We start from the raw sequence: 16,136 nt of genomic DNA on the forward strand, positions 1-16,136 counted from the left end.
GCTGACCCCGGGCAGTGCCTGAGCTGGGAGTGGTCTGCAGGGCAGAGCTGAGCCCACAGGGCTGGGCTGGGCTCTGGCAGCACTGGCAGGGCCCAGCCCTGAGTACAGGGAAGCAGCTGCTGGCAGGGACAGCTCCAGGCAGCAGAGCCCTGGGCAGGCAGTGGGGGGAAGGTGCCCCCAAGCTGTACTGGGATATTTAAAATTCTCTTCAAACCAAATTATTCCATGATTTCTTTTCTCTACAGATCCCCATGCCAAGGAACTGCAAATGTCTAACAGCAGCTACATCAGGCAATTCCTTTTGCTGGCATTGGCAGACACGCGGCAGCTGCAGCTCCTGCACTTCTGCCTCTTGCTGGGCATCTCCCTGGCTGCCCTCCTGGGCAACGGCCTCATCATCAGCACCGTAGCCTGCAGCCACCACCTGCACACGCCCATGTTCTTCTTCCTGCTCAACCTGGCCCTCAGTGACCTGGGCTGCATCTGCACCACTGTCCCCAAAGCCATGCACAATTCTCTCTGGCACACCAGAAGCATCTCCTACTCAGGATGTGCTGTACAGGTCTTTTTCTTTCTGTTTTTCATCTCAGCGGAATTTTATCTCCTGACATTCATGTGCTACGACCGATACGTGTCCATCTGCAAACCCCTGCACTATGGAACCCTCCTGGGCAGCAGAGCTTGCGCCCACATGGCAGCAGCTGCCTGGGCCAGTGCCTTTCTCACTGCTCTCATGCACACAGCCAATACATTTTCCCTGCCCCTGTGCCATGGCAATGCCCTGGGACAGTTCTTCTGTGAAATCCCACAGATCCTCAAGCTCTCTTGCTCACACTCAATCATCAGGGAACTTGGGCTCATTGCAGTTAGTTCCTGTTTAGCACTTTGCTATTTTGTGTTCATTGTTTTCTCTTATGTGCAGATCTTCAGGGCTGTGCTGAGGATCCCCACTGAGCAGGGACGGCACAAAGCCTTTTCCACCTGCCTCCCTCACCTGGCTGTGGTCTACCTGTCCGTCAGCACTGGCATATTTTCCTACCTGAAACCTCCCCCCATGTCCACCCCATCCCTGGATCTGACCTTGTCAGTTCTTTGCTCGGTGGTGCCTCCAGCCCTGAACCCCCTCATCTACAGCCTGAGGAACCAGGAGCTCAAGGCTGCAGTGTGGAGACTGATGACTGGATGGTTTCAGAAACATTAAAATGCTGGCCAATTTCTGCAAATCACTTGTAATTAAAGTCATCTTTGATAGTTCTTTTTGGTTTTATTTTGAAGGTCCTTTGTCTTTCTTTTACTTTTTTATTATTTTCAACAAAGGAATACCATTCTTTGTGTCATTTCCATTGTGTTTCTCTTCACCTTCTGTGCAGCCAGACTGTGTCTGTGAAGGGCTGTACTCTCAATGGCTTTAAAAGAGCTAAAGAATTTCCCAGCAAAGTTTTCTGCAGTGATGTCATTTGTTGCATTCTCTAGAGTTGCAGCACCAATGTCTGTGTGCAGAGCTGGGATCAGATCAGTGCTGGCCCAGCAGCTGTGCCCAGCAGCACTTGGTGTTGTCAGTGCTGCTGTCGTGGCCCTGCCCCACTGCCCTGGTGGCCCTGGTGTTCTGTAGGGCCTGAGTGCTCTCGGGGCTGGGCACAGGCCTGGGGGTGGCAGTTGCAGGCCTGCAGCAGGGACAGGCCATGGGCCTGGGGGCTTCAGGCCACTTGCCCAGGCTCTCTCAAGAACACGGCCAGGCCAATGCTCACCACAGAAAACCCCATGAGCAGCCCCAGGCTGGCCTTGGGCAGGCTGGGGGCAAACAGCATGGCTGGGGCTCTGCAAGGGCCCTGGGGCAGAGAGGAAGGAGCAGCAGAGCAGGGGCTGTTCCATCCCCAGTGCGCTGCACAGCCCAGGGCAGCATCCCAGAGCGTCCTGATGGAGCTGCCAACAACATCCCCCCTCTGCAGCTCTGGCCTCTCCCCCAGCTCACACAGGTGCCCCATCCTTGCAGGCACAGACACGGCAGCACTGCCTCAGGAGCCCCGGTTTGCATTGTACAGAGCAGGGGGAGCACCCCCATGCTGTTGGTGTGGGGACACAAAGCAGAGGGAGCACAAACGCATTCAGTCCCTCGGGCCAGCAAGGGCTTGGGGACACCAGGGAAACCACTCAGCTTTGTCCTGGCCTCTGCACTCAGCCAGAAAGTTTGTTCCCATGAGCTGGGAGTTTCCTGTCCCACTGCAGGCGCTGTTGCTCAGAGCCAGGGCTTTCTGGCAGCCACCCCGAAACTGCCCTGAGCATTTCCTTTGCTTCAACTTTGCTTTCTTTACTCTTCCTTATATAAATGTCTTCCTTTTGCCCACCCCTCTTCCCTCCCCTGCAAACAACCCATCCCTGTTTGCCCTTTCCTCTCTGGCCCCTCTCCCCATTGCAGTTCCTGACTTGGCCCCATGGGAACGTCCCTTGGGCAGCAGGATCATCCTACAAGTGCTGCAGGAATTGTCTGCAGGCCCCTGCAGTCCCTCGTGCTGCTCCCTTGCCAGAGGCACTTCAGGCCAGGGGGTACGTCTGGGCTGCTGTGTCTGACTCTGGGATTCCCTGTTCTGGGCAGTGAGGAGGAGCTGCAGAGGCTCTGCAGGACTGACAGGATGGGCTTTGGGGCTGGCAGGAGAAGCTGTGGGACCTGGGCTGCTGGAGCTGCTGAAGAGGAGGCCCAGGGCTCATCCTGCAACTGCTCCAAGGGTGGTTTCAAAGAATCCCAGAATCAGCAAGGTTGGAAAAGGCTTTGGAGATTGAGTCCAACCAGTGCCCTGATACAGCCTTGTCTCTCCTGAGCCTCCTCTTCTCCAGGATAAAGAACCTGTGCTTCCACAGCTGCTCCTCACAGGACTTGTGGTCCAGATCCCTCCCCAGCCTTGTTGCCTTTCTCTGGACACGCTCCAGCCCCTCCATGTCCTTCCTAAATCGGGGGGCCCAGAACTGGACACAGCACTCGAGGTGCTGCTTAACCATTGCCCAGCACAGAGGAAGAAGAATCCCTGCCCTGCTCCTGCTGGCCACACCATTCCTGGTCCATAGGAGTGCCATTGGAGGGAAATGGTGGCGAGGGGGGACAAAAGGATATTGTTTTTCAGGCAGTTGGAGAGCCTTGATTTTCATACCTGTTCAGACTGAATTTGAAGGTACTGGGGGTCAATATCAATTGGACTTTGCTGATATCAATCTATAAATGGGAAAACAAAGCAGGACAAAGCAGTTCTCTCTGTGTTGAGTTTGTGAGGGTCCCCAGGACAAGGTGGGAGATGAGAATCTGACTTCATGTTCTCAGAAGGCTGATATTGAATTATATTATATTATATTATATTATATTATATTATATTATATTATATTATATTATATTATATTATATTATATTATATTATATTATATTATATTATATTATATTAATCATGGCATTTCATGTCATGTAATATTATATAACATTACATTATCGAATGCTACACTAAAAGCATACTAAAGGATAAGACAGGATACAGACAGAAGGCTTAACAAGAATGATAATGAAAACCTCATGACTGACTCAGAGGCCACCACACCTGATGATGATTGGTCATTAAGTAAAAAGAATTCACTGGAAACCAATCAAACATGCATCTGTTGGTAAACAACCTCCAGACCACATTCCAAAGAAGCAAACACAGCAGAACCAATCTGATAATTATTGTTTTCATTATTTTCTGAGGCTTCTTAGCCTCCCAGGAGAAGAAATCCTGGCAAAGATATTTTTCAGAAAATATGACAGTGGAATGTCTGCATTGTTTTCAAAATATTATATTCACTTTGAATAAAATTCTGAAATATTTCTAAGTAACCACAGAAGAATTGAACTTTTAAGATATTCCCTGGGCCATTTCTTGTTTGGGTGTTGTGGTGGTTTGACCAGGAAGAAGTGGGAATTCTGGGATGCTGTGGTCAAACCAATGGGTGCTCGGATTTTAATACTGGCACCTGGTGTGGCCAGTTGAGTTCGGACACACCTCTGAGAACTCACAGGGGTTAAAACCAGAGCTTCGGCTCTGGGAGGCTCTCTTGGGACTTCGAGGAACGGAGGTCAGATCTCCCTTCCCCCCGTCCAGCCGCTGCTGCTGGGCAGGGGAGGGGCAGCCATGTGGTAGGCCTGGGCCTGGACAGAGATGGGGGGTGAGGAGGCCTTGGAGGATGGAAGGGTGGAGGAGCCCCAAGAGACATCGGGCAGCCATCCACCCCCCCCAGGAGAGAGAGAGGGAGAGCCGGCCATGATGAATGTGATAGCAGCAGGCCCAGGAGGAGAAAGGGGGGGAATGCAGTGAGGGAGGAGGTGCTGGCCGGAGCAGCAGCAAGTGTGGGAGTGCCGGAGCTCTGGGACAGGCAGAGACTGAATTTTTAACCCCTTTCTTTCATGATTGGGACCTCACAAAAATGCTGATCCTCCTCAGAGCTAAATAAGAAGAGAAATAAGAGATGAGATAACCAAGGACCTGGCCCGAAGGACGTGGAGAAGGCTGGCTGAGTGGAGAGAGAGATGATTGGAGTGGCTTTTTGGCTGGACTTTTCTTGTGTAGCCATAGACTCACCCAGTTTTATTCCTGTGACACAGAGACTGCATTTAGGGGGAGACAGTGCCTCAGAACCATGAGGGTTCATTGTGAGGACCCCTCGGCCCCAGCGGGTAGAAAAAAATGGGGGGGACAGATGTCCCAAAGCAGAGACTGTGCCTTTTTGGAGTGAGAAAAGGCATCCTTAAAAGACAACCCTAAAAGCAGCTCTTGTCCATGCACAGTGGTGAGAGCACTGGGCATGGAAGGAAGATGTCACAATGGCAAAAGGACTTTCTGGGTGGTGTCGAGTGACATGGAAGCACACGAGGTTTCAATGTGTTTCCAGGGGTAGCCTATGGTGCAAGAAGTACTCCTCTCCTCTTCATGGACTGAAGTTTGAATATTCTAAAGGGTGGTGCCAGACTGGGCAGTTGGTGATTTGGGAGAATGTATCGGATTGGGAAATTTTGGTGGTGGGCTTTTTGTAAGGTTTTCAATTTTTTTCCCTTATAGGTTTTTTCTTCTTTTCTTGTAGTTTAGGTAATAAAGTTTTCTTCATGTTTAAGCTGGAGCCTGCTTTGCTTATTCCTGGTCACATCTCACAGCAGACACCAGGGAGAGGGTATTCTCATGGGGGCACTGGCTCTGTGCCAGGCCCAAACCATGACAATTCCTTTCTTAAAGAGTGTCTTTTATTGATGTTCTCTTTAGAGGAGAGCTGCTTGGAGCATTCAGTGATTGATATTGATCCACGGTCTCTCCCAAGGAGGTCTGGCCAGGTCAGAGAAGTTGTATCTTGAGAGCTGTTCCAGTGTGGACAACCTTGCGTCACGTTCCACAATCCCATGTGAGAAACTATTTTTACTTTCAAAAATTAAATGGTTTACTGAGACCTTTTTGAAATACAACAGAAGACTGAATAAAGAAAAGAATACAGCACCAGGAGCAAAGGATTCGGTCGTCATGTAGTTTTCCACAAAATGGATGTTCTGTCTTTTACACCTCTAGCTCCTCCCAAAATTTTGTCAATCGACTCCTTCTTCACTTTCCAGTGGTGGAGATCACTTTCTTACACCTTGATTGGAGGTCAGGTGCTGCCGCAGCAACAAGCCAACCCTCCCGAATGCCCCAACTACTGAGGCCATCCTGTGATAACAATGCACGGGGGAGGGAAAGGATAAGTCTACATCTACAAAATTTCTCTTAACATATATTTAAGATTCACCCCTTAATTGTGAGAGTCAACCATAGGATTACTCATCTATAACAAACTCCCCTTTTCTTTTTCTATAAGTCATTTTGTTCAAACAATTGAGTCAAAAATTTTCTCTCTCTTTTGAATGAGTCATACCAGCATCTGTTGATGTGGGCAAGGACAGTGGGAACAGGAGAAAAAAAATCTCAGGTTTTCCTTAGACACACTTATTTGAAATGGACAAAAGGCCATCACAGAGGTCCAGTATGGCTTTGACTCCCATCTACCATACCCATGTGGCTGCTACTTATAGTCAGTGTATCTTAGGGGTGAGTACAGAGGGCAACTCGGTCCCGCCCTCCAGTCCCTGTTGAATTAAAAGACAACTGAAAAATGATAGAGGCCATACTCTCAAGTATGGCCCTTTGTCCCTACCTTACCATGCCTATGGGATTGCTACCCACAGCAGGACCATGGAGCCTTCTTGGTAGCAAACAAGGGTCCAACCTGGTCTTGCCTTCCTTCATCGTCTTATTTTCTTAAAGAAGCTGTCCCATCGCCTTGTAAAGACCCTTGTGTATTTCCCCTCAAGAGATGCTGGTAATTCTCACCCATGAAAACAGGAAGACAGTTCTCAAGCTGGTTGGTGGAAGTTTGACTGTACTTTTTGGGCGTCTTGGTGTTTTTCTGGCTGTCTTTCAGTCTCTGCTTGAGAATCAATCTTTTCTCACCCAGCTAGGATGTTCTAGTCCATTCTTTGAGTTCTTCTACTGGGCCTTTGACTCTGTTGGCATGAGTCCATCCCTGCTCTGCTGTTCACATGGCTGATTCAGTGGTAAGCAGTAGCTGGAAGGGACCTTCCCACTGAGGAGTTAGAGGCTGATCTCTCCATGTCCTGGTATAGGGCAAATTTGGGAGTGAATCTTCAAAGGAGGGGCCCCTCCAGAAAGCAAACCCACACGTCCCCTCCCCTCAACCAGTTTGGGAATAATTCCTTGGGGAGAAGTGGAAAGAACCTGTTTATTTTACAGGCACAGAACCCCCCTGCACACAAAATGAACAATACTGCATGCCAACACTCTTTCACCACTCTGAAAAAAGATGACAAATACAGAAAGTCTCTCTCAGGGGTGGTTGCTCTGTTCTTAGTCCCTCTGGAACTGGGGTAGCTGCTGCAGGCCACAGGGTGTAAACTCTAGGTGCTTCCAACTCCCAGTCCAGAGCAGGTTCGAGTTAGTTCAAAAAAGGAAAGGAGAAAGAGTCCAGGAAGAAATTTGGACTGTTTAGCTAAACTAGCTAATGAGAAGAAGCAAGAGCGAGCAGAAGCAAAGCAGAAGCAAGAGCAGAGAGCAAAGCAAAAAGCAAAAGCAGAAAAGCAAAAGCAAAAAAGCAAAAGCTGCACTATGTACTGCCCTGTCTCTGTGTCCCACCAGCCAGGGGGAAGCGGCTGATAAGAAAACCCAAACAAAACTTTCACTCTTCAGAGCCAGTCTTAAAGGCACAGAATGTGATATCCAGCATAAACAGAACACATTAATGGGTATACAAGGGTAATAATTTCACCCCAGGACATTCCACCCCTATCCCCATATCATCAACATACTACCACACATCATGCATTTAGTCACACAACATTTCCATCTGTTCCCCCCAAAATTACAAGCAATATCCATCATGTCCTCATCACATCCCCACATTGGACAACTGAATCCACGCCCCATAATAGAGAGCTGTGGGATTCCCCCCTTTCAATTTACTCACTCAAACCTCCATCTTTCACTTTCTCAGACCTTTGACACTTGCACATCTCCATCTTCCACTTGCTGAGACCTTCAAAACTTGCACATTTTCTTCTATCCCCTGTGTATGTGGTTTAATGTACAGACAATGGCAGTAACATCCAAAGAAAAGTGATATTTGCAAATCATTCTCACCCTACAATCAGATCTCCCTGAGGTACACATCGTGTTGTTCCATTATTGGAATACGGCTCCCAATATTACCAGTTAGATTGTGCCTGGGCCAGTCTGACCCTCGCTGCTAGGCCAAAGGCAGTAACTGCGGTGTATCACCCCAGAGATACCTTGGCTTGCTGGTGGTTGCAGCTGGGCACTGAACAAGTCCAGGCTTGTTAGGAACTCCGTTTACCTCAGGAAGAATAGCTTCAGGCGATGGTGAAGAGAAAAAGGAGAGGATTCTGCTGGAGGATTTAATGTCCAGAGGTTTATTCCATGGTTACAGAGGTCTGAACATGAGCAACTGCTCCAACAGAATCTCGGCCGCATGGTCTGATCACCTTTTTAAGCTCAGGGACAGGGGGAGGGGAGGTACAGGTGAGCCACCAACCAGGTGAGAGGGGCAGGGTCTCAGGGGAAGATGACACCCAGATAGGCCAATGACCTCTGGGCATAGGGGCATCCTTTGAACTTGACCAACCACACGACGCCTTGCTGGAATGTTAAGCCTGATTGACAGGACTCACTCAGCATGGGGGCAAGGGGGAAGGGAGAGAGGTATAGGCACACCTGGGGGGATGACCTGGAAGGCCAAAATGGGACATTACAGCACACCACAACACTTAGTCACACTATAATAAAAGTACTTTTTCTTTCCGCCTAAGGATATTAAATTATGAAAAAGAAAAGATGTCATTATGACGCAAAACAGTTGAATAAATAGAATGTTAATTATGTACATACAACTACAATTCCAGAAAGAACCAATAAATTAAAAATATAGAAATAAATATCGGCTTGAATGTGGAAGCCCAAACTCTTTATTTCCATTCTCAGCCCCAGCAGTAAGCACAAAGATCTGCTCAGCACATGATTTGTTCTCTGGCTCTTACCAGGAGGTCAGTGTGCTCAGAGCTGTCTGAGTGTCCAGCTGCACAAGCATTTTCTGCTTTTTCCTGCTGCTCTGCTCTGCAGGCAGGTTTGTGCTTCTTCCACTCTGCATTTTATCCATTGGAGGAGTCTTTATAACATATGTCTGGGAAAGAAAATGTTTATCTTTTTAGATTATATTTTATGGGGTAAGTATGGAATCTAAAGCCAAACTCAGGACCCAGTTTACAGTGTGAGTGTCCAAGAATTCACCTGACAGAAATGGTGGAACTCTGATCTTTCCATCCAAACATGGAGCAAAGACCCAAACAAAGTGGGGTGGGGTGGAAATATAATTTCTTATAATTTTTTTGTTGCCAAATGAGGAGAATGAATGGGAAGCTATGGAAGAGCTGAGTTTCATGGCACATTGTATTTAAGTTCTCCATGCTTATCTGCAGAAATTTAGGTTATTCTGAACTGTAGCCACTCCATTGGACTCTATCAAACATCAAAGAAAATGGGAACAAACAAAACTGCAGGAAAAGGCTTTCAGAGAAAGATTGATAGCTATATCAAGATTGGTGTTACTTAAAATAGTTTTTTCATTAGAAGTTAAACAGAGAAACATTGAATGGTCCAGTGCAGTCCTTTTTTAGACAGGTAACATCAAAACGGTGCTGGATTCCATTGTTGCAATGTGAAAACCACAAGTGAACTCCTGACAGGAAGAAGGGTGAGTTCTGCAGTCAGGACTACTTTGATACTTTGACCATTTTTACAGCTGTATCAGCTTTTTTCTCTTCCATATAGGAAAAGTGCCTTTACAAATGGACACTTGTAAGACTAAGTAAAACAATTCTAGAGACATAAAAAAATCAGCAACTGAGCAAGAAAAATTACACACTGGGAGCCCTTCCAGAAACTGCTGTCTAATATCTCCGTGGAATGGTGTGACTCTTTAAAATCCCTTCTTATCCCAGGGGAAAAAAAAAATCATCTACAGAGAAGTAAGAAATACAGGCAGAAAAATGCAACAAGAAAAATTCACTGTTAGGAGTTACAAAACTTCAATGTTGGACTGTCCAAGGGGCTTCCTGTTCTGAAGAACACATTTTTTATTTTTACTTTTATTTTTTTAATTTTAGGAATATAATTTGGAGACTTTCTATTTTTTACATGAATAGATTCACTGTATAGATCTAAACAAGGTTTAGGAGTCCCAGGAACATAAGTTTGTATTTTCTATAATTTAAAAAGTTTGAAGTCAAAAGCATTCCAATGTCTTTTGTTGAATGCAAATAAATTCTCATGGCACTTCAATTGATTCTACACATATAAACATTCCCAAATTCTAAAAGCAATTAAAAAGTTCAAGTTACCTTGTGTTTCTTTTCACTTTCAGCAATCATAATGCCAGAGTGCTCTTTTACAAGATTCTCCTACAAAGAGTTATGTGACAGCAAGGAAATATTTAGTTGATTTCAGTTGTTAAAAATCTTCTTGGTGTAATGACAGAGCACAGTCTATAATCACAGACTGTTACAAAGTTCACACAAAAATATGACCAGGTTTGGTACAACCCCAGCATTCAAAAGTCACTGAAAAAAACTTTACAGTTTAGGGAACTTTTTTGCTTTAGCTAGTTAAAATTACCAAAAATAGAGTTTTGTTTTGTTGTTTGTTTATTTATATATAATCTATAATCACAGACTGTTACAAAGTTCACACAAATACATGACCAGATTTAGCACAAGCCCAGCATTCCAAAGTCACTGTTTTTCTGTTCCATTTCATTTCTTATCCAACTTCTCCCACAGCACAAGCCCAGGCCACACCTCTCACCCCCAGTGCTCAGGGAATAAAAAACTCCACCTTTTCTTCCATTTCTGCTTTCAGTTGTTCCTTAAGGGAGGACAGTTCCCTTTTCAAACATGACAGCTCATTTTCCTAAAAAACAATTAAATAAAGGACAGGGTTAACTATGCACAGCCCAGAAAAAGGAAAACAGTCCCAAGTGAGGCAGTAATTAACAGGGACACTCATTAGATACACAAGATAATTCTATGTGCTTTTCAGCCCTATACTTGAAGCTTTGCTTTAGCTTGTTTAACAAAGACTGAAGCACTGTAAGAAACAGGTACTTGATCAGAACTGTTCAAGGTAATACCTTATAACCCTTGGGAGAGCAGGAGTGAGAGGGCACAGTCTAAATATTTAAAACAGAAGTTTCCTAATCAAAATGGGAAGTCAGAACATGACACACTATCTGGAAGAGCAGACACAAACACACTGCTACTGCAATTTATTTTTAGAAACATTTTGAGTTTTTAGTGCCCAGAATAAGATCTGTTGCAGCGGGTTGGGTGGCACTGCTACTGGTAAAAATTAAAAGCACACTGGAAAAGTTCCCAGAGAATGTCTGTGGTGGGAAAGACCCCAGAGCACAGCAGGAAAAGGAACTCTCTAAGCAAACTGAAAAAAGATTTTAGAAGTCACAAACTGACTGAAGATCACATCTTTTGTCTCTCTGTGCTGTCTGTGGGCAAGAGAGAGGGATTGGGAAAAAAGATGTTTTAAAGGTTTATTTTAATTCTCATTACTCACTTTTAATTCTATTAATAATTATTATTTTATACTATTTAAGTTTCAATCTGCTTTACCCTCAAAGTGTTTTTCCCCTAATCCTTATCTGAACTCAGTCCTTGAATTTTTCTTTCCCCTCCTCTGCTCAACTACAGCAGAGAAAAATGAGTGAAAGTTTTTTTGTGTGTGCCTGCACTTAGCCGGTATAAAACCACTACACAAGGACATCAACCCCTTCACTGAATTATTGACCATTGGAAAGTGCTCCTTACCAGGGCTCTTTCTGATGAGAACTGCTTTTGCTGTTTCATTTTATATACTTTTAACTCTGCATCTTTTTCTTCAACCATTTTATCATATTCATTCTGTGTTAAAAAAACCAAACCAACAACAAACTCGAAACATGTGACTAAATGTTGCAATTATAGAGTTATCCAGCCTTAAAACATTTTTTTCAAACCAGGCCCTTAAGATTCAGAAAGAAAAGATTCATTGATGCTTCTGCAGAAACTGTAAAACAGGAAATGCTCAATTCGAGTATTATTTTGTGGACTGGCAGAGAGTGCTTTATTTCTGTGCAGCAATATGTGCTCAGCACTAAGCCAGCTGTGCCATCTTTATTAATGCATCTGCTAAAGATATTGCAAAATGAGGAACAGAAAGATAAACTAAAATGTGTCAGGCTAAACTGCTGACAGTCACTAGGTAACCTCTGAGAAAAAGCCAAACTGATACTGAAATATATGGCATTCACATGGTATCAAAGGAAGCCTGAATTGAAAGAAAATATAAAAATCCCAGAAGTTTAGATGAATGGAATTTATCTGCCCATAGGAATGTGTTCATAATCTTCAAATGAATTTGATTTTAGATGATGCAAAGTGCAGCATGTGTTCAGCTTCCTCAGACCTGTTTTTGCTTTTGAAAGGTCATTAACTTGGTGTCACAAGTTATAAACATGGTATTGACATGGTATCACACATTGCAAACCACAGCAAGCAGGAAAATCTCTGACCTTGTGCTTTTCCATCAGTGCCATCATCTCAGTTATCTTGTGCTGACATCTGGCATCAGTTTCTCTCTGTATCATTGCAGTTTCATCACAAAGCAACCTCATCTTTTCTACCTGTCAGTAATAAATTGCATTTCATTCATCAACATAATAATATATTTCTTTTAAATCTTAATTTCTTCTTCCCCCTGTGAGTGCAAAGTTTGCAGTCCCACTTGGGCTTCGTTTGCTTTTAAGATCCCTTTCCAATCCCTCATCTTTTCTGCAGATTGTTAAAATGGGCAAGATCAAAGGTACAGCCGCGGCAGGCAAGCTCACTGCAAACCAAAAGGCCATTTCAAGCACTCTGCCCTAACGTTTCTTAGCATTGCCATCAAAAAATGTGTGGGCAAAAAAATACTAACATGGGAGAAGTTATAATCTAATTTAACTGGGCTGACCTTATACCAAGGGTGGAATTTCTTTGAACTATATCTTGAAAGAAAGAATTTTTAATGGAGTTCTCATTTTCAAAGACATATTCAAATACTTCAACCTAACCACCTAATGTACTAAAGCTTTGCTCTCAGGCAAACACAAGTTCCATTTATGTTAATAAGACTGAAATATGAGCAAGGACTCTGGCCAATAAAGCTTCATAAAAACATTTTAAATTTAAAAAAAATAAAATTGCAGTAAAAAATAACACCTCTCACCTCTTCACGAAGTTTATTTTCATTTACTTTTCTTGTTTCTATGTCTTTTTTATAGATGTCAACTTCTTCCTTATGTTGCTTGTTCATATTTTCCATCTCTAACTGCAATTTATTCACCTTTGGAGAATGCAGAATTGCTGCTGGTATTTGTTTAGGAATTACTATGTTAATGATTTTTTCTTACCTCTTATTTTTGAGCACAAACACTGTTACTTTTCAGGTATATGATTCAAGTGTTTCCTATTTAAAAGTTCAGTTGTTTTTTTTTAATAAAGAGTTGAACTTTGGCCTGAAGTGAGTTAGAAAATACTCAAAGGAATAATGGCAACAGCACAATGTGGAAGACTGCCCTAAGCAGTCACCCTAAATGCTTTGAATGCCTCAGGAAAAAACAAACACAGATGTTTGTTTTTTCTCTCTTGTAAATCTGTATCAGATTTTCACAAGTTTTATGGTACATTTTCCTCCCAGCAGTGCATTTTGTTTACAGTTTTTCCTTTTAAGTTTATCATATGAATATCCTCAAAAAACTCCACTTTTCTTCAAGTGCAGTACCCAAAGCTGGACACAATATTCCCATCAGAGGGATTGCCACTGCAGAACACATTTAAAGAACAGACTAAAAAGAGTAATATATTTATATATATATATTTCTTTTAAATGGTTTTCTGTTACAATGAGGTTGCTGAACCCTGTTCAGTCCACTATCAACAAAAGAAAAAAAAAGGAACAGATTGGAAACATCATTAATTGCAATGTGAATCCATCTCTTAAATGTCCAATAGTCAGTGCCCAATGATTAAAAATGGAAGCATCTTCTAAAAACTATGAGCTCATTCCTGCAAAGTCTGTATCCCAGATCCAAAAACCAGTTCAGAATGTATTTAACAAGTATTATCATTACTTACACTGGGAGTTAAAAACACTCACCTCATCTTCTACATGATGTTATTTAAACCTACCTTCCCTTCATAAGTATTGCTTTCTGCAGTAATTTTCTTTTTCAGCACCTTATTCTGTTGAAATTAAACAAAACAAGCATTGTACCTTAATAAGTTATAGAATTATGTCATGGTTTAACTGCATCAAGAAATTCCAGCTTTCATCAGGCAAATAACTCTCTGTTGTGCAGCTCAGGTTCCAGAACAATTCTTCAAACAAATGAATGTTCAGCTAATTTCTGTGATAATTACTGTTTCTTCATGGCCTTAAGAAAGGCTCCTCCTGAGCAGCAGCAGGGAATAACAAATGAGGTGCAGAATGGGAATTAAAACTAAGATGCTGCTGACAGAAGGTGTGAAGATGTCATGACCAAAAATACAAGTTATTTATTTTTACAGTGAAGTTACTACAGTTTGTGCCAGTGCAGAATTCTTTTCTACTCGTGGTAACTGAGATACTCATACACGTACATAAATAACACTATGCACTAAATGAAAAAGAGTAGAAGTTTATTAAAGATATTATTTTTGTAATTGCTCTTTTCAAATTAAGGCTCATTTAACAAATCAAGTGATCCCTAAGATGACTCTCTAATTTGCTCAGGGTTAGGATAAGAAAGAAGAATTTTTAAATTAAATAGGTGTATCTAAAGACATCACAGCAGACACAAACCTGCTGAAAGGGCAACCCAAAGTATAATGTATTTATGTATTTGTGACATTTAAAATCTCTACACACCTCCTGCTGCAACTCTTCAATGCATTTGGTTTTATTTTCCATCTGTTTCTTTAAATTATTCATCTGAAAGAGATATTTCAGACATGAATTAGTAAGTTCTACAAATTACTCCCTATGTGAGCAATTCCTGTAGATGTTCTCAAACCTGCCCTTGCACCAATCTGGTTTGTTCCAATGGGACTGAAACACCAGCTGACATGTTAGAATATTCAGAGTTTTAGCCATAAAGTACTACAAGATGTTAATTAATAGCAGTGAACCAGTTCTTTAGTGGTTATGGAGTTAAGAAAGAAGAAGAAAAAAACCCCAAGATCTTCACAATTTAAAAAATGCACTTGTATGAAGTTCCCTACATCCATGAAAAAATGAATTTTCCCAATTATTTTCTAGAATCTTCAATGGCTTTTCCTTTCTTGAAATTTCATTTTCAGTTCAATTAACCTGAAATTAAATTGTAAATCTTTGACTTTTACAATGAAATTTTGAAATTTGCTAAAAACCCCAGGTTGCTTTGAACCAATAGAAAGAAAAGTAAAAATGTTTTTATCTATTTAAGCTCAAACTCACCCTACATATAAAAAGCTAATCCAGAGCCCATCCATCACTGAGTGGGTATATGAAAAAACAGAAAAGCAGGTTCTCTGTTTGCCTGAAAACAAACAAATAAATCTTTAATATTAAACTTCCAGCACAGAGTGAACATCCCAGTGACTGTGCTTGTCTTTTGAAATACCAGCGCTCACATGTGGACACACAAGGGCACAGCTGGCAGCAGCTGGGAAAGAAGAAACCTCTGGCAGAGATCACATCCCCCAGGCAGAGCTTTGCAGAAAAACCCCAACAAAGATTTTACATTGAATGTTGTCCCAGAGGTTCTGTAAGATAGTTTCCTGACACATAACATACATTTTCTTCTCTTTCATCCAGTGTACTTTTCATCTCTTCACCTGTCTTTGCCATTTTCTCCTTCAAAGACTCCAGTTCATTTCTAAGTGCCAAATTAACAAGCATTAGTAAATATTTTCTTATTGCCTTTAACTTATTTTCAGTACTTCTAATAAACCCATATTTTATTTTCTGAAAAGAGCTGCTAATGTTGATGGGAACTTCATAACCTGCTCAATGAAAATGTTCTTAAAATGCAGCAACATCCCCAGTAAGTCAATATGTGAACTGTCCATACTTCTTTTAAGTAGGAAAAGATGTTCCAGGAACCCAAGGAAAATACATCCTGACCTGGAATATTGCAATGCAGCTGTGAAACATGGGAGCTGCCTGTCTATTGAACTGGGGATACAGAGAGTAACTGATCCAGTTTTGCCTTGTCACATTTCATCCATAACCTTCAGCTTCCATTTGAATTTCCTTCACACCTGAGATGTCTAACGCAAAACAAGACAGCTCCTACCATGTAATACAAAATGATGGCAAACATTGTTCCTGCAGCAATTGGTATTTCTAATCTGAGACAATTTGTACTTGGCCAACAGCAATTCTGAATAGTTTCTGTTTAGCTATGTAATCTAAAAAAACATTAATAAAAAAATCCAAGAAAGCAGCATTTGAACAGAACAGAGTCTACTT

General features: G+C 42.6%; 1 protein-coding gene and 1 long non-coding RNA gene across 2 annotated transcripts; one reads left to right on the plus strand and one right to left on the minus strand.

Moving 5' to 3' along the window:
• Window positions 1-268: 268 nt before the first annotated feature.
• On the plus strand, window positions 269-1,183 carry LOC134413651 (olfactory receptor 14A16-like; the record flags this gene model as incomplete). The annotated part of the gene is made up of 1 exon (XM_063147713.1): window positions 269-1,183. A coding segment is annotated over exon 1 (915 nt), but the record flags the coding sequence as incomplete, so codon positions are not given.
• Window positions 1,184-14,580: 13,397 nt separating this feature from the next.
• Window positions 14,581-15,515, minus strand: LOC134413662 (uncharacterized). The gene is made up of 3 exons (XR_010026560.1): window positions 15,459-15,515; window positions 15,120-15,201; window positions 14,581-14,615 (listed from the first exon to the last, which is right to left on the minus strand). It is a non-coding gene; the product is annotated as an uncharacterized LOC134413662 (long non-coding RNA).
• Window positions 15,516-16,136: the final 621 nt, after the last annotated feature.

The sequence above is a fragment of the Melospiza melodia genome, unplaced genomic scaffold (assembly GCF_035770615.1).
Source record: "Melospiza melodia melodia isolate bMelMel2 unplaced genomic scaffold, bMelMel2.pri scaffold_47, whole genome shotgun sequence".
Taxonomy (NCBI): domain Eukaryota; kingdom Metazoa; phylum Chordata; class Aves; order Passeriformes; family Passerellidae; genus Melospiza; species Melospiza melodia.